This window comes from Bidens hawaiensis, unplaced genomic scaffold, assembly GCF_021521415.1.
Source record: "Bidens hawaiensis isolate Kalapana, Puna unplaced genomic scaffold, B.hawaiensis_p1.1 tig00012186_1, whole genome shotgun sequence".
In the NCBI taxonomy this organism is placed as follows: Eukaryota; Viridiplantae; Streptophyta; class Magnoliopsida; order Asterales; family Asteraceae; genus Bidens; species Bidens hawaiensis.
Window position 1 is genome coordinate 517,004 of NW_027491983.1, and position 25,557 is coordinate 542,560.

Below are 25,557 nucleotides of genomic sequence, written 5' to 3' on the forward strand. Positions count from 1 at the left end.
TACATAATTATAGGTGTCGTGACATAAACATCTCAACTTTCTATTTTTCTTATATGCATAATTGGAATAAACTCGATCAGTTGGTGATTTTTTTCCCCTAAACTCACCTACATTTTTTAATATGTACATAACTTTTTATGCCTTGTCGGTGCACTTTGACTGCGTATGATGATTGTTGTTTATACTTTTTTATAAAACGTTGTTCTTTTTAAAATACGTCATAAAATTAAGAGGGTTTGCTGCTGGTGGAGAATTGGTCAAGCTGCTAGAGGTTGCTTGTCTTGTGAGGGAATACAAGTGGCAGTGGGGTCGGCATGAGGTACTGAGGGGTTGGCAGATGTTGAGTGTGTCGGGGTCGTATGGGTGGGCGATGTGACAACCAAGTCCCACAAGATGGATGAGGAGAGGAAGGGATATGATATTTGTACACCCTCTCAAAACTCGCACACCCTATATATGATCGTATAATTGGGATGATGAAAGAAATTGAAATCATACAATACTCTGCGCCGGGAATGACTCGAGATGAAATAACTGCTCATGGTTTTTGATTAATTAGAATGATGGACTACGGCCCTGGTGGTGATTAGAGGTGATATGGGGCTCCCGAAACCGCCCCATATCGTCCCTAAGACGGCTGAAGTGTGAGTTTTGGTCAAATGGAGGACCTGAAACAAAGATTATATCAACTAGGTTTTTTCACCTTTTTAAGGACTCGCGCGTGTCGTGAAGGCCTTATCAACTCGCGTGTCGTGAAGGAAGTAAACCACATTTTTGGATTTGTCTCATTGAGGAACCCAAAATCATATGCTATAGTCTTGTAACTCATTTTATAGACCAAGATATGCTCATTTTACTTCTAGACGCTTTTCCATCAACCCATCTTATTCAATTTTAGCATAGACATAGGATTTCTTATCCAAACTCTTCTCAAGTCCTTCTAACACATCCCGAGACTCCAAAGCACGCTCATAAATTTCTTCACTAAGTATTTGTTGGGAAAAACAATGGTTTAAACTTTAATCAACCTAAATGTTTTGATGATTACTTAATTAATACAATGTGACATCAAATAATTTTAGTTCATCATTGATAACTATATGCCACACACATGTCCCTTAACACTTGATTGACCATCATTAATTACAATTATATCAAAAGACTTAATCAAAACTAAACACAAGCAAGATCAAGATTATTAAGTTTATGTCTAAAAAGGGTTAAATAAAGAATTCTACACCAAAATGAAGATGTAGAAATTATAAGATTAATCCATTGGAGACAAATTAACAACTTAGTTAAGACAGGTTGCTAGTTTTATAAACTTAGGATAAGTTTTAAAAAATTATATATTTAAATACACAAAATATTTGAACTCAAATATTTAAAGACTTATTCCACTTGTGGTAAGTCTTCCATTGAACCCATGCATTGAATAACCAAACTCACCAATTGGGCAAGTCAAACTCAAAGAAAGTAATGGTTGAAGCTTTGAAAGAAGATGATAAAATATGTTTAACCAAATATGTGAAATAGTTGGGTTGTGTTGTATGAAGAAGCGGAAGTGAAAGAGATGTCTTTCTACATGTGTTAGTCAACACTGAAGGCTAAATTTTGAAGATATGACCGCACACAATGTTTATATCAGCAAGTTCAATGTGAAGTGCGCTGGGCGTCCACGGTCACTAGAAGCAACCGAGGAAGTGACTGTCGGGTCAGCAGTCCCTTAGTCTTGTCTCTCACATACTTAGCTATAAAAAGAAGACTAATTCAAACTTAGTCTTCACCCCTTGCTCTATAATAATTACATACGCACTTCAAGGTTAATCTTTTCCATCATTCTAGTCCAATCAAGCTTTAGAGAGGAGATTAAAAAGTGTAGAGCAAAAAATAGAGCTTTTATAAGCCATCATCCAACCATATTACTTGTATTGAGGGGCCAACACTAGAGGTTATTCTAGTGTTTTGATAAGTGAGGATTCATCATGAGTTGATGATTTGAGTGGGGAACACGGCATAGTGTTATTTTGTATTGGGTTGAGAGCTCTATTTTGATATAGAGTTAATTAGCTGTTAGGTGAATACTCACTATCTTGATATATTGAGATTAGAAGAAATTGTAGAACTAAGTACTTGGTGTGCTTGGTGTAGAAGTTGATCATTTTCTATGAAGAGTGGGACGATTGTACTGGTGATCCCTACGATTTTAGGGAGACGACTAGTGAAGAAAACTCACTATAGGGGAGAGATATAGAGTGAATTAGTTAACATTTTCTTGAGCCTCTATAAATCCAGTTGTGTCATCTCTAACTCTTAACTCTTTACTTATTTGTGTTTGATTTTATAAGTTAAGAAAAGAGTTAAGAAAAACTGTTCAACTCCCCCCAGTTTTCTACAATATGTTTAACGCTCATTAACATGAAACACAAAAGCAAACTTGAAGTATCAAAGTTCTAATGAATTCTTAAGATCGGTGTAAAATATGAATATATGCACACACCGAACCGATTGAATGAATTCTTCACCGATGAGAACATTTTGTCAATTTCATGTTTACTTTGGTCCGCTAATAATGTGAACTGTTTGGCCACATGTATGTACCACACCTGAGCATTGGAGACAAAAGAAGAAAATCCATTTCGTGTCACAAGTAAAGCAATACATTTGAGATGAACCCGATATGTTCAAAGTGGGAACAGATCAAATGATTCGAAGATGTGTACTGGATGACAAGATCCCAAATCTCAGCGCATGTGCATTCACATGAATGTGGTGGCCATTTTAGTAGCCAAAATACAAGACTTAAAACTTCTTTCATGCAGTTTTTTCAATGTTGTTTAAAGGTACTTTTGAGTTGTAAAGCGCTATATCACATGCCAACAATTAGGAAGTGTGTCAAAAAAGGAATGAGATGCCTGTGAATCCAATTTTAGTTATCAACATCTTTGATGTTTGTGAAATCTATTCCTAAATTCGTTTGGTAATTTGTAAATCTTAGTGGTTGTTGACTATGCATCAAAATGGGTTGAGACGATAGCCACCTAGACAAATGATCATATCGTGGTGTGTAACTCTGTCCAAACAAACATCTTTTCTTGGTTTGGCCTTCCCCATATCATCATAAGTGATTGGAGATCTTATTTCAAAAATTTTTTATTTGACAAATTAATCAAACGGTATGGTGTTGACCACCAAATTGCCACTCCCTATCATCCTCAAACGAGTAGACAGGTACACGTGTCTAATAGGCAGATCAAAGAGATTTTACAAAAACTGTATGGGTGGATTGCAAAGATTTGTCAACTAAGTTGACCAATGCTTTACAGGCATATCGAACAGCTTACAAAACACCTATTGGCACTATCCCTTATTGGCTTGTACAAGAAAAAATGTGTCACTTACCGGTTGAGTTAGTTTACCACGTATTATGGGCTATTAAGGAAGTTAAGATGAGTTATAATGATGCAGGTAAGGAGGGATAGTTTAATTTGTGTTAGTTGGAAGAATTTAGAAATGAAGCAGTTGAGTGTCCTCCACTTATAAATACAAGATGAAGAAAGTACACAATGCAAAGCTTCGTAAGAAAATGTTTAAAGTAGGGCAAAAGGCATGGCTTTAAAACTTGATGTTGAAGTTATTTCCCGTAAAGCTTAAAAGCAAATGGGTGGGTGCCAATTTGTCACCACAGACGTTGAGAATTATGGTGTGTCTAGATCGTGGATGTAAACGATAATGTCAAGCAAGTGGTTAACAACCATAGGTTAGCGGGATGAAGAAGGAATGGGTGAGATTTGTAGTGGCATCACTGATAAATGAAGCACGTTAATCGCGACCTAGGTAACATGAAGTGGGGAACAAACCACTCGTATTGAATTTGTGTATGATATATTTTTAGTTTTAGCTTTTTTTATTCATTTTAATTTTGATTTTTGTGTTGATTCTGTCTTGGTGTTTTACTTTTTGTGATTTTTTGTAAAGATTCCAGATATGTTTGGATTTTATTTTGTTTATTGGGAGCAATACACGATTTCTTTGGCATCTCCGACGCGCGCTGTTGATGCCAAGACCCCAGCCAATACGCCGAGTTTCTCTTCCAGATGCCACTTTTCAATCCCCCATTACGCCACTCTAGCTTAGCCGATGCCAAAGCCGACCCCGGCCATTACTTTCTTCAATCAAATGTTCTGGCCCTTCCCACTTGGTTTAGAGTATTTAAAAACGGAGTTGGCAAATGTAAGACAAAAAAGGTACCACAAATAATTTGAAAAGCCTTGATAAATGCAGACAAGCTAGTAGGTCCCTTACTTGACATTGACTATTGGCCATTGACGTTGACTTAAGTTAAGTTTTATATAAATCATGGATTGGATGTTCCAAACGACCACACAGCTCAAGCCTTTCAATTTTCATTCATTCACTCAAACAAACATATTATTCGTTCTCATTCTCTTCTCGAGGTATCAAAAATAGTTCCCATATCATGCAATTGCATTTAGATTTTAATCATTATTAATTAATGGTGTAACTGCATTAATACTAATTAATGGTGTAACTGTGCAGATGGCCCAAATAAATGTTCCGTTAGCATCAGTGGATAACGACCAGCCACAGCAACAGCAAGAGATCAATTACGATGCGGAAACTTCAGGACAAATAGATCAACCGAACTTAACCAGACCATCTCTCCCTGGAGGTATAGTTCACGGTTACTTTACACCACATTTATCACAAGCCATTTTAAATAGTCAACACAATATTTAAGCAAAAACTGTCAAATAAAATTTCTCTTAGTTTATTTTCTAGAAAAATTAGGAGTAAATTTCTTATCTTCACAAATTTAAGAGTCAACTGCCGAATATAGGCAGTGAGATCGTTGAGGAAGAACTCTTAAGCCAGCAGCAGCCACACCGAGCACAGGAGGAAAACAACAACACTCAAGTAGCTTCACAAGATAACACAAAACCGGACCTTCGTCTAATTAATGGTATATCTTCTATCAATTTTAACTCATTTACTGCTATTTTCCACTCCATTTATACACCCAAAGAAAGTATTATGCACCAGGGCTCCAAATTTGTAACTGGTTGAGAGACACTTGAAAAATACTCATCTTAACGCATTTAGAATTCCACAAGGGGATCTATGCATTATTGCATCTTTTGAAAACCTACTTAGAGACGCTACTAGTTACCAGTCTCACGTATATATAGCAATTTAAAGTTGAATTTAAACAAAACATTTTTTTAATTAATTTGTAAAAATTCCAACTTTGTTGTTCTTATTGATAAGAGAGAATCAAATTTGGGACTTTTGTTAACCTTTCTTGGTAACGTTCACTACATCACTTTAGTTTCGGTCTCCCTAAAACCAGATTTATAGCATGCTTGAAGTTAGCATGCAAAACCAAATGAAAGGATTCAAACTGGCCATACACAATAAAACTGAGTGAAAAGAACACTGAATGAAGCGCTTACTATTTGCATATATAATTGGAATTACCTTGAAGGATCTAGAGAAACTTACCTCAGTCCCTCTATACGAAGCATCAATTAGGTGTGACTGGAAAGCTGCTAAAGCCGTTCTTGATACAGAACCAGGGTTGGAACGTTGCGGGATCACCGAAAACTGGGAAACAGCACTTCATGTAGCTGCATCTGCAAAAGCTGATCCTAAAGATATGAAAGAGTTCGGGACAAATCTGGTGGAATTGGTGGGGGAAAATGGCTTGGAACTTCAAAATGAAAATTGCAACACTGCTCTCTATCTAGCCGCTGCAGCTGGAAATCTTGAAATAGTTAAGATTATGGTGGATAAGAACAGGGTCTTATTGACAATCCAAGGTGCTAAAGGAGTAATGCATCCACTGTATGCCGCTGTACTGTTTGGAAATTATGATGTTGCAAAGTATCTTTATGAAGAATCAAAAGAGTTGCTTAATGGTCATGGTTGGACAGATGAAAAACGTGGCTGGCTTCTTGAAAGATGTGTCGAGAATGACATGTTTGGTAAGAATTTCAGTATCTAGTGATTGCACCCACGTATTTTATTTTCTCTATATATTTGATGAATGCAGGTTACACGCACCCTAATAAATGAGATCTACCTGTAATTAATAATTAAACTCCAATCCACTTATATCCTACATATAAGCTCATGTTTCTTTTCATTGTAAAAAAAGGGTTAAAACAGCTGCACCGGTCATGAGTTTTGGTAGGCGTGAACTAGATAGACTTAAATTATTAATCAAGTGTAATCATCAAAAAATAAAATTTTAAAACCAAATAAAAAATAAGGTTGTGTACACTACTCAGAAATGTAAAGAAAAAGCCTTTATGCCTAATCACGTTCTTACATTCTTTGCTGGTTTTGTTGTAACATTCTTGGTCTCTGTTGATCATCATCTGTAAGAATGCATATATTACTTTTCTCTATTCCTTGTTTTGTAAGAATGCTTATATATATTCACATTCTTGTTTTCTCATTTTCGCTTTTGTTGTAGCATTTTTCCCCACTAAGCAATTGTGAAATCTTTTTCAGATATTGCACTAGAGATACTGAAAAAGCATCCAAAACTTAAAGTTGGCAGAGTACTCTTTTGGCTCGGAAGCCAGAAGCATTTAATAAAAAACGATCTAACAACATTGAGAAAGCCATCAAATTGAGCAAAGATCTCTACTCCTTGATGTTCATCACAAAAAAACAATCTGAAAATAAACATCAAGAGCCTCGTGATGGGAGTGTACTTGATGATACGCATCAAGAAGCAGGTGATGGGAGTGTACCTGAAGTGAAGCATCCAGAAGCAGATGACGGGAGTGCACCTGAAGATAGGCATCCAGAATCTGGTGGTGGGGGTGCACCTGAAGAGAAGCATTTTGAAGCTGGTGACGAGAGCGCACCAGAAGAGAAGCATTCAGAATCTGGTGATGGGAGCGCACCAGAAGAGTTGCATCCGGAAGCACCTGTAGAGAAGCATCCGGAAGCTAGTAACGGGAGTGCACATGAAGAGAACCATCCGGAAGCTGGTAATGGGAATGCACCAGAAGCATCTTCTGAAACAAAATGTAATATCATATGGAGAACCATCAAGCCGGGTAAAGATTTCTACTTACACATTCATCTCACAATATATAAGTACATATTACATTTTTATCATATGTAATTAAATAGTTCTTTTGGTTTTCAACTAAAATTATTCTCATTAAAAAACACACACGCACGCAAATATAAAGGCACTGGATCAAATAAGGAGTGTGTTTTATCTGTGTAGTCTAAGAAGAATTATAGAGGTGGCATGTTGCTCTCCTCAAAATAAGGATTAAAGGCCATTTTGATCCTAAAACGCAAAAGCATACTCTCAAGTCTCAACCAATTTTGTTTTCTCTAAAATACAGCACAAAATATACAACACAATAATACAACAAAAAATAATGCACAGCTATACAACACAAAATTACATTTTTCGTTTTGCTTTTTTTTTTAATTTTCATTTTTCAAATTGCAAGACAGTACTAGAATTAAAGATAAAAATGGTCAATATTATTGTGTAATTTAAAAATTAAAAGAGTAATGCCGTATAACAAAAGTTAAAAACGTTTATAAAAAGTGAGGGAACTTGAAAACATCAAAAGTTAATTAATGTTAGATTCAACTTCATATGCGTCGCAATGTTTACTCGTCCATATTTGGTAATTGGTATCCTCAATTTGGCTTCTCTTCCATTTGTTGCTTTCAGTTTTTGCATGCATTGGTTTAAAGGTGGGCGCTCCTCAAAAGGAGAGTAATGCATTGCCGCTACTGAGATTCATTTGGGATGAAATTGCGAAAAAGCCTAAGAATGAAATTGATGAAATACTCAGAGGAACAGCAGATTCGATTAGGCCAGATAACAAAACAGATTCTGGATGGGCCATTCAAGCTATGCAACTTCAAACACTCATTTTCGAGCATGTTGACAAGATGAAAGTTGGAACCACAACTGAAAATCACGTGGAACTACAACACCTAATTTCTCAACATCTTGTGGAAATGCATGCTGAAACACAGAAGATAATCAAAGCCCCCCCTAATTTGATCAAGCAAGACAACCAGCCAGTTTCTAGCAAGGAAGATCAGGCTCTTGAACTACAAAACCTTATTTTCAAACATATTGCAGAAATGCATGACGAAACCCAAAATAAAATCAAGAGAAATATTTCATTGGAAGATCAATTAGCTTCTGAACTGCGAGTAGTCATAGTTAAATATATTGACAAAATGCATGAAGAAACAAATAAAATCCTTAGAAAGTTGCGGGCTGAAAAGAATACATACTCTTCACGAGTGCTTTTCATAGCCGCGGAAATGGGCAATACTAATTTTTTAGTTGAGCTTATCCGTCAATACCCTGATCTCATATGGAAAGTCAATGACCACAGGCTAAGTATATTTCACATTGCTGTCAAACATCGTCACCAAGGTATCTACAACCTATTGTATGAGATAGGTGCAATGAAAGATTTGATAACTTGTATTTCAGATTCAAAGGAAAACAATAATATGTTGCACTTAGTTGGGAAGATTGTCAAGCAAAAGCGACTTGAAGATGTTTCGGGAGTTGCTTTACAAATGCAAAGAGAATTATTATGGTTTCAGGTACAAATACACCTCTCCAAGCTTCTAGGATTCCTTTTTTCTTTCACGAACTAGTTTGCATAGCCTAAAGAAATTTTTATTTTTTTTTTATATATTTTAGTTTGTTTGTGTTGCAGGAAGTAAAGAATATGATTCCTCCTTCTTATAGAGAACGAAAGAACAAAGATGGTTTAACACCATATGAGCTATTCAGAATTGAACACAAAGAATTAGTTACAAAAGGCGAGAAGTGGATGAAAGGAACGGCTAATCGATGTATGGTTGTTGCAGCGCTTATTGCAACCATAGTATTTGCCGCAGCTTATACGGTTCCTGGTGGATACAGCCAAGGCAACGGTATCCCTTACTTCCATTCAAAAGCAACTTTTATGATATTTGTTGTAGCAGATGCAATTTCTCTATTCTTATCTTCTGCTTCAATTCTTATATTTTTATCCATCCTCACATCTCGTTATGCCGAAAGTGATTTTTTGGAATCGTTACCAAGAAAGCTAATTTTAGGTCTACTAACTCTCTTCCTATCTATTGCAACCATGATGGTCGCTTTTGGTGTTAGCTTTTTCGTACTTTACCATAAAGGTTTGTTGTGGATGTCAATACTCATCTGCGCGCTTGCTGTGTCGCCAGTCATCTTATATATATGGCTCCAATACGGTTTGTTTTTCGATGTAATTCGCTCAACGTATCTTTCTAGGTATCTCTTTAAGCCCGGGAAACATGTTCTTTACTATAAAAACCCTAGGGTCTAAAAACTGTCGCTTCCTTGTTGTAATGAGTTTTTGCGAAGATATTATTTTGTAAAATAGTTGTAATTGTGTATTGATTATGTATTTTTCAAATATGTTTTGTTAGCATATTTGAATGTTAATGCTTATAAGCCATAGATATTGTGACCTTTTTTTTTTAATGTAATTGCATCATTGTCAGAAAACTCACAAAACCAAACCTTGCACCTTCATTTTTGACCCATGACAAAACTATCAAAACATATTATAAAATATGCATTATTCACAACAATATATTTCTAACAAACTAACAAAGTCGAAAATCAATTTACCAAAAACCTAAGCGTTCTCACCTGCAATTAATGGAACTCGATTTTGTTTTTGGAATTCGAAAACCTAGGACTAGGATCTTGACTTGAGCCGGGAATTTTGATGAAGCGATTTCACAGAGACATGGAGCATTGAGCAATGAAATGGCCTATAACAATTAACAAAAATACCTGTTAGTCTATCCCATGTGGTGTGGGCAATTTCACTATGGACATTCGGGGCAATTGAGAAGATTTGCCAAATTGAAAGATAATTGGAAGTTTTTTATTACATCGAAACAGAAGGCAAGTGGGTGCCGCTACCCCTTTTTTATCATCTGGAATAACGGAACAAAATGCCATTTTGAACTCTGTGTCCACACTTTTACCTCCGTAAACGGCGTACCAATTCCTATATAAACCTCACACGCTTTAACAAAACACATTGTTCCCTTTGACCACCTCTTGGTTGTTGTAAAGTTGCATGTATATCAGAGGGCTAGAAAAACCAAACGAAGGCTTAAGTTCTTCAAATTCAAAAAATAAATAAAAGTTAAACCTATTTGTTGGTTGACTGTAAGTCATGAGTTCAAGACCAGTTTTAAGAGGTTTCTTTTTGTTTTTATTCACAATTGTCATGAAAGGGTCACAAAATCTCATTTGATTTAGACCTCCAAAATCATTGAGTCAGCCCTGATGTATATATGTCGTTAAACCTATTGGTGTGAAAACAACTGTTCCCCCACTTTGACGATATATTCTAGTTATAACGGTACTCCCCTAGACCCATGCCACCGTAAAAATTGTCCCAAACATGTGTTCAAGAAAGGCTCGTTTTATTATTCCCTATAAAATATTTAATAAATATATATAAAAAACAGAAGTTTAAATGTAAAAAACTAACTTAAAATAAATCTACCTATACTATTAAAGCAATACAATTTTTTCACATGTCATTCTTAGACGCTTCACATAGGCTTCAAGTGTACAAGTTTCATTTTTACAATTTTTCCTTCATGAATGATAAAATGAAAAATATATTTCACATAGGCTTCAAGTGTACAAGTTTTCATTTTTACAATTTTCCCTTTATGAATGATAAAATGAAAAATATATTGTTGGTGGGAATTGAACTCACTACGTTACTTTTAAGATATTTATGGCTTACCAACTCAACTAGGATGAATTGATATTAGTCTTTTTCTTAATTGGTATACATTTACAACCTTCCATTTTGTTACTTTTAAAATGCAAATATCTATGTATTTTAGGAAATTATTTATAGAGTTAAGTGTTATTTTAGTACATGTGGTTTGTCTAATTACGCAACTTTAGTACTGATTTTTGTATTTATTATAAATGGCTACCTCACTTTTCTAAAAATTGTTATTTTAATACTTTTTTCTAACCCCGCCTAACTTTGTCCGTTAAGTCAAGGGTAGTTTGGTAACTTCGTTATTTTATTTATTTTTTACCTTTTCTTTTAAATGTATTCACCCTTTTAATTCTTTCAAAACCCTAAGTCCCATTTTTTTATATAGATTGAGCTTAAACCACCATTGAAGCTCATGCTATGATGCCACCATCAGCTACTAGTATCCACCATAGCTAAACAACAATGCCGGTAACCACCATCTCTAACCTCCATCATCGCTTGTAGCCACCATCTCTGCCCTCTATCATCGTCGGTAGCCACCATCTCCGGCCGCCACCGTGATCTCTCTCTCTCTCCCTCTCTGCCCACCAAATCTAGCTGACAACAACGTATGCTCATTAAAAACTCTAATCTAGTTCCGGAAACGAGATAAGGTGTCGGAATCGACAACTGTTGTAGTTGTTTTCTCGTTGGAAAACTTACAACTGTGATGGTGGTGGTGGCAAACAAAGAGAAAGATGGTTGTAAACTTGTAATCATTCCTTCTCGCCGGAGACTGATGTGGATGTGGCTAGCGAGATTGGATTATATCGTCGGAGAGTATGGTGAAGATGGCCGGCGGTTCTTGGTAGTGATGAAGAGGGTTGAAGATAGCATGTTCTTTTCTATTATTTTTATATTTTAAAAATAAAAATTATCTATAAATTTAAAAGTAAAAATATAGCATAAAAGATTTGAATACAGGGAATAGAAAAAAGTAGATGATCAAAAGGGAGTTAGGGTTTTAAGGTTTTGAAAGAATTAAAAGGGGAAATACCTTTAAAAGAAAAGGTAAAAATAAATAAATAAAATAATGAAGTTACGAAAATACCCTTGACTTAGTGGGCATAGTTAGACGGAGTTAGAAAAATGTACTAAAATGACAAGTTTTAGAAAAGTGTGGTAGTCATTTGCAATAAATTCAAAATCAGTACTAAAGTTGCGTAATTGAACAAATCACGGGTACTAAAATGACACTTAACTCTTATTTATATCTTATGAATCCATAAGATATGTTAATATGTATATTATTAAATTTAACTTTTTTATTTACTTTTTCTGACTGTGTTACCTATATCCAAAGTTGGAAATTCTCAATCTGAGAAAATGGCTGAGAGCGAGAAACTTCAGATTGAGAAGTTTGATGATAAGACTTTGGTTGGTGGAAAATGCAGATGGAGGATTTGCTGGTTCACAAAGATTTGGACATGGTAATGGGTGAAAGACCGGAGATGATACAACAAGATGAACGGGAAACTTTGGATAAAAAATCCAAGGCATTTATTATATTGTCGTTATTGAAGGATGTTACGTTCAGCATCTTGAAGGAAACCACATAGCGTGGGATAATGAATGCATTGTTTAATATGTACAAGAAGCCTTCAGCAGCTAATAAGGTTTTCCTGATACGTGAATTGGTAAATACGGAGATGAAAGAAGGAAGTTCAGTTACATTACACTTCAACAAATTAAACTCGATTTTGTCAAGACTTGGGTCAGTGAGTATCAAATTCGAGGATGAGGTTCAGGCTCTACTATTGTTATCATCCTTACTAGATAGCTGGTCAGGAACTGTTACAGCAATTACTAGTTCTACCAGCGAGTTCACTTTTGATGGGATTTTGGATCTTATTCTAGGCGAAGACGTCAGACGAAGAAATTCAGGTGAATCGTCGAGTGATTTAATGCATGTTGGCAGAGGAAAGAAAAATAACAGAGGTAGTTGGAGCGGGAATAGGAAAAGGAGTCAGTCTATGACTCGGAAGGATGTGATATGTTGGAACTGTAACGAGGCGGGACACTTTAGAAATCAGTGTCTGAATGAAAATAATGAAAAGAAAGAAGTCAACACTGCAGAAGAATACGCAGAGGATGAGGCTTTGGTTCTTAGTGTTGAAGATAATGTTGATTCCTGGGTCATGGATTCTGGTGCTTCATTTCATGCTACCCACTTCAGTGAAGCATTGCAGAATTTAAAGGAATGTGACTTTGGTAAGGTTAAACTGGCGAACAATGATGTTTTTGATGTTACGGGCATGTGTGACTTGAATTTAGTTACTTCAGCCGGTTCATGGACCTTGAAGGATGTCAGAGTGATTCCTAGCTTAAAGGAAAAGTTGATTTCTGTTGGTCAGTTGGATGAACAGGGTCATGAGGTTAAATTTGGGAACGAGCAGTGGAAAGTTATTAAGGGAAATCTTGTTATCGCTCGAGGAAGAAAGAGAGGTTCATTGTATATGGTTAGTTTATCGTCTAAGGGAGTGATTGACACAGTTATAAAGAAGACCAAAGTCCGGTTCACAAAGTTTAGTAGGCAGAAGAAGGTTTGTTTTGCAGGAGATAAACTCAGAGCCATAGGTCAGATTCAGGTAGAACGTGATAGAAGAGGTTCAGAGAAACCAGTCAGGGGTTTTCGTTGCAGTGGGAACACTGGCAGTAAGTCAATTAAAGCTTTAGCCAGAGTTACCAGACAGTGGGTTAAGAGAACCAGTATTTCAGCTGTTAAAGTCTCTTTAAAAGATTACCGCTAAATATGGAGCGTGTTGTTTGTTCTTAGAGAATTTCAGGATTCGGCAGTTTGTGTAAGTGGGAGCCGGTAGGAACAGAGAACGAGTCAATGGTAGTTGTAAGAGCCATGATTGATGTGTTGGAGCTCGGGGGAGCTTCAACAGACCTTCAAATTAATTGATGAGAAGGTAGATGCAACCAGGAAGACGAGGAAGATTATAAGAGGTACAGGTGATCATAGCGAAGGCAGTTTGAAGATTATCAAGCCTCCAAGTGGGAGATTGTTAGGTTTATGGAGGATTAATTAGGCCTGGGTTAGAAGAACTCTTTGTGGTAGATTAATTAAATGAAAACTAGTAGGAGGTCTGCCCATATTATTTAATTAAAGCCCTTATTAGTTTCTAATTTGTAAACCTAGTATGTTCTCTATATATATTCATTGTACTTGTAATTCATCATCACGATTGAGGCAAAAAGCAATAAGAAAAGGTGTCCTAGTTGCAGCCCTTGGACATAGGTCAGCCGACCGAAAACGTAAATCTCGCGTGTTCATCTTCGTTTATTATTTCTCTTGCAGGATTGTTTGTGTGTGTGTTGCAATACCCGAATCCCTAAGAAACCGACCATTTGGTTATGATTATTGTTAAGAAATCTTCCATGATAGAAGCTTGATTATGGTTATGATATGATTAATTAATACTTTTTTTTTCAAACAACCAATTTTTATTCTTCCCTCTTATTTTTTATCACTTGTAAGGCTTGAACCCAAGTCCTTGCTATGTAATATCAACACCTTTACCATCACAGATTACAAGGGTGGGGCTGAGTCAACCCGGCCGAGTTGAGTTGACATGCTGTCACATGTGCACTATAATTTATTTTATTTTATGTTTTTTATTGCATAATTAAAATGTGTTTTAAAAAAAAGGAAAAAAAAAGTTGTTCAGAAAAATAGACGCGAATGATTGACGAAAAGTAGGGAAATATGCGGGATGATCTCTCCCTCACCTTCCTTTGTAATTCATTCATCTTGAACAAAACAGCAAATCAATCATTGTTTCTTGGATAAAATAAAGTGGATCAGCAAGCTGCAGGCATGGATGAAACGACGGAGTTATCATGCCCGGATAATGACATGATGAACCCGGCATTGACGATGACCACCCAGGTCTCCGCCATCTTGGTTCTCTCTCATGTTTTCCAGATCTTCCTCAAGAAACTGGGCCAGCCTGCACCCCTTGCTCAGATCCTCGTAAGTACGTCACGTCACCATTCGATCTTTCAATTGCATGCATGCATGCATGCTTTCTCTTTATTATTCAAAATTATATGTTCTGTTCTGTTGTATTACATTGAATTGCTCCAAAATAAAAACATAAATTCACACATGTTGTTTTCAATATACGAATATGCCTTACCTTTAATTCATGACATATATATATTTTGCCCTCATTTAATATACATAATTTTGCCATATATATAGATAGGTGTGTAATGTAAACGAGGCTAGCTAGCTCGACGAGCTTGGCTCATTTTGACTTAGTGGTCGAGCTCGGCTCGTAAGTCTTTTTTCAAACTCAGGCTCGGCTCATTTGTTATTTATTAATTAATTTAAATATGTTTTTATATATTTGAAGAAAAACAGTAATGTGAGCCTAAGCTCGGCTGTGCAGTGTGAAATCAACAAATAGAAGTCCAAAAGAGATAAAACTTAAAAATACATGAGGCTAGTTAAGGCTTGAAGAGCCTAAACAACTTCCCATACAAAGCTCGGGCTCGATAAGTAAACGAGCTTTATATAAGGCTTGAGCTCAAAAAGGCCTGGCTTGTTTCGAGCTTTTTATCAACCCGGTCTCGATTGGCTCGCAAACGGCTCGGCTAGGCTAGATCCGGTCTCAATTTGAAATTATGTGATTTGCAGAGTGAATATTATAAGCATGCATTACAATTTGTTTAAAGAGTGAGGTGACTATAGTAAGAACCTCAGGCTTATGATCCAAACCAAATACATCCCTAGACACCAATTACATGATTATATTTCATTACTTCTTGTAACATCCGGCCCACATACAAATAGTTATTTTCTGTTTTGCACACTTTACTCGTTAAAATTATGTAAAGACTTAACAGACTGAGATTGCCCCAATCCAAAAATGATTAGCTGTAGTGTTCTTCTCTCAAGTCTGGTCCACTGTCAACGCATCCAAAACGCGTTGATGATATTTGAGGTAGTACATTTCGTATAAACCCAATATCTCTCCTGCTCGCAGCTGATGTGGGAATTACCGTGTTACATTCTGTTGTGATCCGTTCTGCATAATGCTAAACTATTGTATTCTTCCCGCTGAGACCTCCGACTTTAAAAACCTTATCTTGGCATGTAAAGTATAGTATCCAAAACAACAGCAAAACAAAATGGTACAAAAAGTAAAAGCAATAACACAAAATGGTGAGAAAACTAAAGTACTAAGTTGTAACAGATAAAAGAGCACAAAGACATGAAAAGGGTAGCCATAAATCCCCTTGATATGACATATTCGCTCCCCTAAATGATCATTACGCCGAGACCAAGCTAAGGTAAAAAAATCTGTATATTATGCATTTCTTGTTGATTAACAGTTTAATACTGCATAATGTTCAACTATTGTACTGTTTTAGTTCTTTATTGGGTTCTTTTTTATACCACAGGCAGGGTTTGTGCTAGGTCCATCGGGTTTATCAAAACTGCCATCAATGCATGTCTTCTTCTTTCAAAATTTTGCTGTTGATTTCTATGAAAGTATGGCATTATACTTCAGAATAACCATCATGTTTCTGTTGGGCCTTGAAATGGACATCTCTTACTTAATGAGAAACTTACGCCCCGTAATAATCATCGCGTGCGGTGGTTGTTTAATGTGCACAATATTTGCATCCGCCATTTCTTTATTCGTATACGAAGAAACCGGATCACGTGGTTCACGGTCGCGTTAGCATTTGTCATCACAGTGGTGTTGGCCAACACTGCATCTCCAATCGTGTTCCGTATGGCTACAGATTTGAAGTTCGCCATGTCAGATATTGGGAGATTAGCTGTATCTTCATCTTTAATTGGTGACATGTATGCCGTGTTTATTTTGGTTATAACATCCGGTGAGAAACAGAAACGAACGGTTAACGGTTGGGCACTCATGGCCTTTTGTTCACTTTTACTTCTTGTGGGAGTTATTATTTTTACCACACATTTAGTTAACTGGCTTAATAAATGAAACCGAGAAGAAAAGAATCTTCAAGCTGTTGAAGTTATGTTACTTTGTTCAGTTATTCTTGTTGCTGCAATGACATTAGAAACTATGGGATTTAGCAGCATAATAGCTTGTTTTCTAATGGGGTCCACATTCCCACGTGGTGGGAAATCGGCTCGAACGTTGCTAGCCATTCTTACATATACGGTTCGGAATTTCATTTTCCCGATTTATTTTGGATACACGGGGTTTAAAGCGGATGCAAGTTATTTAAACGAGTTAAAACGAGTTGCAATTGTTTTGATGATTATTGTGTTGAGTATTGGTGGTAAGATTGTTGGGACCGCTGCTGCGTGTTGGTATTTAAAGACACCGTTAAACGAAGGTGTTCTTCTTGCTTTTTTGATGAACATGAAGGGACATGTGGATATTTTGACCTTGACCACAGCTATGCAGAATAAAGTAAGTTTTTTTTAAACTTGATTTAGTGGATTTTATGTTTGTGTTGCTGCATTTTTAGTGTCATTATCAACATATCTTAATGAAGTTTACTTTAGTGGGACAAAGATTGCATCTTTTTGCATAATAAGCCAGCAGGCAGTCAACAAACTTTGTAACAAATATACTTACAAGTTTTAAAGTTCATATACTTAAATTTTTGTTTAGAAACCAAATATCTGATTTTTATGTGTGGATTCAAGTTTGCAATAATTAGTGTTCAGTGTTTAGATAAGCATATTCTGCTTTTGATGCTAAATAATTAGTTTACACCAACACCATCTCAAACAACTCATTTCATTACATATAAAAATAGATGATTAATACTTGTCAGTTAATATTTTTTCTAATGCAGGTGTTAAACAGTTCAATATTTTACAATTTAATGGTTTCAGCTGTAGTAATTAACTCCCTAATCTCAGCTTCACTAATTAGTTTCTTGGTAAGACGAGAAAGTAACACAATTGGTGTCAAACACATTCCCATGGAATATCACAGTCCCGATAAAGAATTAAAGCTACTCACGTGCGTGCATAGTCGCCATCTGGTCAACTGTATGGTCAAACTCATTGTATCTCTAAGGGGATCGGATAGCGTTCCCATTTCTCCATATTTAATGCATTTAGTCGAGCTTCCTGATAAAACAAAAAGAAATTCATCTTTTTACGATCAAGAAGAAGACAAGTTTAGTGATGAATCAGATGAAGATAGTAATGATGCAGTGGAAATAATCGAAGCGGTTGATATGTACATTGAAGAAACAAAAATGATGGTTCATCAAGTTAAAACAGTTGCACCTTTTACAACCATGTATCAAGATGTTTGTGCTTTTGCTAGTAATGTTCGGGCCTCGTTTATTGTTCTTCCGTTTCATAAACATCAAAGAATTGATGGGAAATTTGAGAATGATAAAGATGGTATTAGAACTACTAATCAAAAAGTGTTGAGAAGCGCTCAATGTACAGTGGCGATTCTTGTTGACCGCGGTCATATTACAACAGGTACGCAGGCTGCGGGTTCTGAGTCGTTGCAGCAGATTGCAATTTTGTTTTTTGGTGGGCCTGATGAACGTGAGGCGCTGGGGTTTAGTAAACGGCTTAGTACACATCATCATTCTAGTGTTACTATATTTAGGTTTTTACCGACGTCAGCAAAAGATGCTAATGAAAGGATTAATGTTTCCCGAATGGAGGATGATGTTGTAGTGTCGATACAGAACCGGGAAACAGAAGTTGATGAGGCAGATAGTTCTGCCTTAGCAAATTTTTATCACAGGTAAGGATATAATAAATTTTATTTTTTATTGTTTTATGTTTTATACCTATGTCAAAATAATTTTAATTGTATTTTCAGGTATGTGACATCAGGGAAAGTGAGATTTGTTGAAAAGTATGTGGATAACGGGGCGGAAACAGGAATGGTATTAAGAGACATGATGGAAACCTACTCAATGTTTATAGTAGGTAAAGGTGGTAGAGGTGAGTGCCTTTTAACAACTGGAATCAGTGACTGGGAAGAATGCCCGGAGCTCGGTGTAGTAGGTGATTTCCTGGCTTCTAGTGAGTTTGATATTAGCGGTTCGGTTTTGGTTGTTCAACAACACAGATGACCTTTGTTATAAGATGGCTGCGCGCTATAAATAGTTTCTTCAAAACGAGCAGCTTGAATCTTTCAAGTTGGAAAGGGTATAGAGCATTGCATGCAGCACACGACGCGGTCCAACCATAGAGAGCAGAGTCGGTTTATCGGGAAAGGGTATATTGGTCATTAAAAATGGTGGTATATTTATGTTTATCTATAGGTTTTCATTGTTTTTAGCCTGCTAAGTGAAGCAAGGGAAATTATATAGGAAGCAGAGTCGGTTTTAAACTTTTAATGTACAAAATAGACGTGACAGTATATTTGTATTGTTGTTAACAAATGGATGTAAGCAAATCCCTATTCACTTAATTGATGTATGAATTCACCAGTTTTACAAACAAACTTATGGGTGAACACAATACAGTGATGAAATGGGATGTTTCGGTAATTTCACTTTGATAAAAGAAATAAATGAAAAATAAAACTTCAACCCTTTTTCTTATAAACTGGAGTTTGGGTTTGATCCCACATCGGTGGGGATATGAGAGGAAGTGAAGCCTGGGTGTATAAAAGATGTGTCATGGTAATTGGTTAAGGCATCTTTGCGCTTGGGGCAATGACTTAGCTAATGAGGTAATAACCGAGGCACGTCAATTGCTGGTTGAAAACTATTTCCAAACCCCCTCTTTGGCTTTGGGTCTCCCTTAGCCATCGAGAATTTCTAGAAGGACTCCCTTTTCAGGGTAAAGTCCTACAATCTAGTTAAAAATTAAAAGCTTTCATCTTATATAATCTTCAATTTGTTTTGACAAAACTTATATTGTTAGATAATAACCAAGATATATCAACAACCAGAAAAACAAAGCTGAAGCTTTTTGAAAATCACGCTTCATTTTTTGTAACAGAATCTGCATGTAATAAACGCGTGTTACTTATCTAACATGTCTGAATGTTTCTTTGTAATTCGGCTACACAAATTTTTTCTTTTTTTTTCAATCTTTCTGAGTTATAAATAGAAGCAAAAAACTAATGAGTGACATTATTTAAATAATACAGTACAACAGAAGACTGAAAATTTCAAATTTCTTGTTTGTTTCTATAATACTCTCCAACAAAACCCACAGAAGTGCCATGTCAGCATGAGTGTATCTGTTTCACATGGAATGGGAGACAACATGGATTTTATGAATACATTCATGATGGTTGCATGTTGGCCTGAGCAGATAGTCTAGCAAGCTCCGCTAGCTCTCCACCAAGCTCGCCCGCTTCAAATCCAGATGCTTTTGCAAGTTCCGGAAAGTCTTGTATCCCTTCTAATACCTTACCGTTGACCACCCACATTGGAAACCCTTCTATTTTGACTTTTTTACACTCTTGACTTAAAGGAGTTCCAATTTTGAATCCATCTGGATAACATTCAGCATAATCCAACAACTTTACCGCTTCTTGCCCAAACATCTACACAACAGTACCAGAAAACGGATACTGTGTTTAATTAATCAACGCAAGTAAATACCTAGGATCAAGAAAGCTCGCATGTATTGAAAATAAATGTTCCGTAAATCCTTGTTGACTGGACCTAGATTTGACAATTTCGATCTGTTCACCTACAATCCTACATACAGGTAGATTTGGGTCATGTACTTATGTCCTACATCTAACGCGAAAAATCGGTTAACCTAAAGAGATTAAGCTCGTAAAGAATTGTCAAATGCCATTAAAATGCATAAACCTCCTAAATCCCGTTATTTTAACCAAATTATTAGTCATTTTGGACTTATTGTACTGATCTAGTTTTTGTAATTATTTAGCACATAAATATATAAAATTATCAAATAAAACAACAAATGTTTGTGGATCCGCCCAATTCGACCCACACTATTTTTTGATCCACATACCCCTTTAGACCGATACTAAGCTAGGAAGTTCATGGTCCGGTTCGAACGGTTTTGACCAAAATTTTGAGCGGAACTGCTAACTACGGTTTTGGAAAATGACAAACCGAACTGGTCAGTTTTCATGGTTTTACGGTTTGGTTTTGGCAGTTTAGCGGTTTTAGACCAAAAAATATTTTTTTCAAAAGCATAATTTTGTATTAAACTTTAAAATTATAAGGATTGTTCATAAATATAATAAATATACATTACATTCCCAAAATAAAAAAATATATAACAAATGTTAAATGGCCAGTACGGTCTTCACAGCCACTTCCAAGTTCCAAGCCATCAACCCATTAAAACCAGACCGTATATATTACAAATGACCGGCCTTCAGTTTGGGCAGTTCGGTCGGTTCCGTCGATTTGTCAGCACCTCTAATCCAACCCGCCCATTATGCATCCCTTAAACGACTGAACCCGACCGAACCGCCCAACTTTTAAGTGCAACTAACACGGCACCAAGTGTCTGAGAAGTACCTCTTTCTGTTCTAAACAGTGTGAACACCAGAAAGCTCCATACATTTTAGCTCCAACAGAACGCAAGTGTGCTGCAAGTTTAAGAGCTAAAGGACTCGATGGTGCCTTGATTTCAGTTGGAGCGTATGGCATAAATTTCTCCCCAAAGCTGTATATAATTACAGCTTAAAGATTATTTAAGAAAAATAACCTGAATGCATAAAGTCTTCACAGAAAACAAAATCACAAATGTAATAACAACTGCAGGCTACTCTTGGTATTTGAAACCTAAAAAATGAAGTTACCGTGTTGGCGGAGGAAGGGCTGAAGCGCTATACGAGTTGCTTAAAACAGCAAAAACAAGACCGGCTATGCAAAACTGCAAGCCCACTTCTTCTCGGATCTTTTGCCATCCCAAACTCTGTTAAAGTTATAATACAGATATTTCATCAGCATCTTTATCAAAAGAAAAAAAGTAGCAGCATACTGATTTACATGTACCTTTGCGGTTGTGAAGAACAATGAGAATGACAAGAGGGCTGATGCTAAACAGAAAGAACATGAAGCTTCTGGAAATTGTGTGTTTAAAATGTATAAAAAGTATGCACTCGCAGTAGCCGTTGAGGTGGTTGTTCCAAGTAAGATCAATCCACCATTACTTTCATTAATCCCAAAAGGCAAGTTCTTTGAAGCCAGCTTCAGTGAAACGAACGCTGCAGCCCCGTATGCAACCATTCCAATAAGAGGAAGAGGAATACCTACCAAACCAGAAGAAGAATATTCATTATATGCTTCAATTTATGTTGATCTTCTTGGATTACAAGCCCAATATAACAACTTTACATGTCTGGCTGTCTATATTTTTTTCTATGCTTGCGTGCACGGTCTTAAAAAAGGGTAAACTAGATGCAGCCTATTACACTGATTTTCATGTAACACCAAATTATAATCTTCCAAATTGAGATAAAATTTCAGTAAAACTTTGATTAAAAATGTGAACTGGATCCATATCAAGAACATGATCATAAATACTGTTAACAGTGTGAGCAAATAGATCAACAAAGTACCGAAAACCGCAGCATAACTGCTGTTGAGGATATCACCACAAGACCCACCAGCAACAGGGCAAAATGTATCCGAACCAGTGAGCTTTGAGTAAGTCAAGTAGCCGGTTTCAAGAAACCCTAACCCTCCAAGGCCTGCACACCAGCTGTATGATGAAATGCCAGTAGCAATAGAAGACCCAGAATCATTTCTACCTGGCTCGTTTAAGCACCTAACTCGAAGCAACACTTGTCTCCGGTCACTCTTTAAACACAAATCAGATACAGTAATCATCAGATGAGATGATGATACTCAACGATATGTAGAGACATTAGTAATCAGTACCTTGAGTTGGGTTGGAAAGAAATGGGAAAAAGCAAGAGGATGGTGATGGAGATGATGCTTTCCATGGGAGGAGGATGATATTAGAGAATATGAAGCAGGAGAAGATAAGAGGCTGGTGAAGGCTGCCATGCCCATGACTGCTCTTGCAGTTGACCGTTACCGCTGCCGGCTACCGGATTTCCACTTCTCCAGATTTTTTCTATCCGGGTCAGCTGAAATAATCCACTCGGCAGAAAATTTGTTTATGCTGTTTTGTTTAATAAATAAACCGACAGAACGTGAACAAAAAATTTCGTTTGGTAAGCTTAACGAATGAACACAAACAGAGGCCGCGTTTGTTCGATAGTGTTTGTGAGCGTCGGTGTACCTGTTCACATTCGTCCGGTTAGGTTCTTTTACGAACGTCCGATAGGGTCCATGCATTAATATTTTATAATTAATATATTTTTATTTGTTTATATATAAATCAGTTTTAAAAAAACACTAAATCCATTCATTCAAGTATCATATGCATATGCCGGATTTGTGGGTGAATTTGTATGGATTTAAGATTAGTATTCTTGAATATATATGCAGTCACTTATGTTCGTTTGCCCTCCATTAGTGTCAGTGTGTTCATTTTTCTATTAATGTCCATGTGTTCTTTTGTCAAACAATGTTCGTTAGTGTTTGTGTGTTCTAGAAGATTCCCTCAAAACATCCTGATAGCGACATCGGCCAATGGAAAGAAGACACCTGGACACGTAATGGCCATCCCACGACGTGCACAGGTAATGGCTACACCATAAACAGGTCCAGGCTGTCACATCCAATAAAGGCCTGACACGTGTCCATACATGCAGAAAAGGAATAACTTGATAGTGACAACTCCACCAATCACCTTCCCTCCACCTTTGGCTATAAATACGAAGATCATCTATTCGAGGTATTCATTCACACTCTCAAACCTTACGCTATATACTGGTACTCGTATTAATTTCGATTAAGATACAGTACTGATTCTCACGCCGGAGGGTGGTTACGGGAAGACCCCCACTATGTCATTCCCGTGACGAGACTCAACGGTGTTCTGTTTTGCAGGCAATATGTCACACCTCGACTAGCACAATGCGGAAGCGTAAAACGGGAATGTAACAGACACCTCTGATATCAACACATTGTTTATAAAGAAACATTACAAACTAATTTACAATATATTACATTTCTTCGTTCTATCATTGTTTAACAGTCTAGGCGATACAAACAAAACTAGTTCGTTAATTATACATTCTTACTACTAACATCCTTGCCTCTATTCACATAGCATCAACCACACACTTCAGGTAAGTAACAGATCATTAAATTACTCCGATTTAGGTACACCTGAAAAGCAGTTTAAAACGGATCAACTACTAGAGTTGGTGAGTTTCACGAGTTTCAAGAAAACAGTAATGAGTGTTCACAAGTCAACACTTGTAATCATGAAATAAGTATGTACGTATGTAAATGATGTATGTGATGTAATCATGCTAAGCTACAGTGAAGCCTGGACTATTCGTGCTGCGTGCCTCCATTTCCCACGCTCAATCAACCACTGTGGCCCCTTTCCGCCCACAACATGCCCCGGGTAGCTATGTCTAACACTACATAGCCTGTTTGTATAAATATGGTCATGTGCAAACGGCGCTATGTGACACGGCAACCAGGCCGATTCCGTTTGTGTTTGTCAAACCAATAGTACTATTCGCAAGCCACCGGCTCGAAGTTAATCACTGTGATCGTGGGGACTTTCGTGTGTTAGCACTTAGATAATTCACATCAGTACATGTTTCAGATAAGTATATAGATATAAGCAAACATGCTTTTCACCCCAAAAGTTCGTAAAACAGTTTAAAAGTGGGGTCATGAAACTCACGGTTTTGTAGATATTCCGTACTGTATCAACTCGTGGTTTGTTCAGTCCGCTATCAGTAGTTCCTATAATTAATATTAAAATAATATTAATATTTTAATATTATTATAATCTCAATACTAAACTGGGCTGTATAACTAATCTGGGTGTAGCTGGAACGCCCAGAAAGTGGCAATAGGCTTAGGTTGTGATGTTGTTCAATGTCTAATACTTAAAACTGAACTTGGCTCAGACTCCCGTTTTCCCAGCAGGGCCAAGTTGCTCGTTTACGCGTTCAGAAAACACTTATGGGAAAATAAGCTTGAGTAAATGTATTGGTTAATAAAATGATTAAATTATAAAGAAGGATCACATACTGGGGTCCCGGATTAGCCACGGGGCCCGTTTCCGTTTATACAGTTTGATGTAAGAAGAAACGCGCACAATCCATCCGGATTGTCCAGGTTTTTCATAGAAAAGTTCATTTTCACTTAATTAGTCCAAACATATGATTTTTGATCACTCTTGGTGTTTTGATTTTCCCGCAGGTTCACTAGTCGTGAACTTGCCGGTTGTTATAAAAACTGAATTTGTTTAATATTCAGATTAGCATAATTAATTAACCGTTAATCATTAAATTATGAAAATTTAACCACTTATCAATTAAAATATGCAGATTTTTATAAAAATATTTCTGGAATTTATTTACTGATTTATTAATTTATAAAAATTCATTTTATCAGCTATGTTTCGTCTGAAAATCGTCCGTTTACCCCAAACAATTTCCAAAAATTTACCAAAAATTCCTGAATACTCAAATCATGTCCCAAAACAATCTGTATCAATTCCAGAAGGTAAAAAGCTCGTGCGATATTCTTTTTGGCCCAAATTCGGCTATAAAAATTCACACGAACACAAATAAACAAAACACCTTTAAACTTCTCCAAATGATTCCAAAATTCATATGTGATCAAAATACTTCAAATATGAGTTCCCAAAAAAATTTCATAA

At 36.5% G+C, this 25,557-nt stretch overlaps 2 protein-coding genes, 1 non-coding gene and 1 pseudogene across 4 annotated transcripts; 3 read left to right on the forward strand and 1 right to left on the reverse strand.

Moving 5' to 3' along the window:
• Positions 1–5,461: 5,461 nt before the first annotated feature.
• LOC143540298 (uncharacterized) lies at positions 5,462–9,383 on the forward strand. Its single transcript, XM_077033400.1, has 5 exons — positions 5,462–6,005; positions 6,538–6,649; positions 6,739–7,064; positions 7,736–8,634; positions 8,751–9,383. The coding sequence occupies exons 1-5, from the start codon at positions 5,462–5,464 to the stop codon at positions 9,381–9,383; spliced, it is 2,514 nt and encodes an 837-aa protein (XP_076889515.1).
• A 5,302-nt stretch (positions 9,384–14,685) lies between these two features.
• On the forward strand, positions 14,686–18,920 carry LOC143540276 (cation/H(+) antiporter 1-like; annotated as a pseudogene). The gene is made up of 4 exons (XR_013136569.1): positions 14,686–14,841; positions 16,278–17,275; positions 17,667–18,586; positions 18,665–18,920. The product of XR_013136569.1 is annotated as a cation/H(+) antiporter 1-like (transcript).
• Positions 18,921–19,490: 570 nt separating this feature from the next.
• On the forward strand, positions 19,491–19,643 carry LOC143540312 (U4 spliceosomal RNA). Its single transcript, XR_013136577.1, has one exon. It is a non-coding gene; the product is annotated as a U4 spliceosomal RNA (small nuclear RNA).
• A 368-nt stretch (positions 19,644–20,011) lies between these two features.
• Positions 20,012–22,811, reverse strand: LOC143540299 (thiol-disulfide oxidoreductase LTO1-like). Its single transcript, XM_077033401.1, has 6 exons — positions 22,677–22,811; positions 22,355–22,595; positions 21,789–22,045; positions 21,593–21,708; positions 21,309–21,456; positions 20,012–20,350 (listed from the first exon to the last, which is right to left on the reverse strand). Exons 1-6 carry the CDS (start codon positions 22,809–22,811, stop codon positions 20,087–20,089), a joined length of 1,161 nt encoding a protein of 386 aa, XP_076889516.1. The 3' UTR covers positions 20,012–20,086.
• Between the last annotated feature and the right edge of the window lie 2,746 nt (positions 22,812–25,557).

Bases quoted from the DNA above. Each gene is read 5' to 3' on its own strand.
- LOC143540298 (XM_077033400.1), top strand. From the start codon at position 5,462: ATGAAGCGCTTACTATTTGCATATATAATTGGAATTACCTTGAAGGAT. The intron at 7,065-7,735 runs GTAATATCATAT...TGTTGCTTTCAG, and splicing joins AGCATCTTCTGAAACAAAAT to TTTTTGCATGCATTGGTTTA. The intron at 8,635-8,750 runs GTACAAATACAC...TTTGTGTTGCAG, and splicing joins GAGAATTATTATGGTTTCAG to GAAGTAAAGAATATGATTCC.
- LOC143540299 (XM_077033401.1), bottom strand. From the start codon at position 22,811: ATGGGCATGGCAGCCTTCACCAGCCTCTTATCTTCTCCTGCTTCATAT. The intron at 21,709-21,788 runs GTACATGTAAAT...TAACTTTAACAG, and splicing joins TGTTCTTCACAACCGCAAAG to AGTTTGGGATGGCAAAAGAT. The intron at 20,351-21,308 runs GTACTTCTCAGA...ACTGTTGTGTAG, and splicing joins ACTGTTTAGAACAGAAAGAG to ATGTTTGGGCAAGAAGCGGT.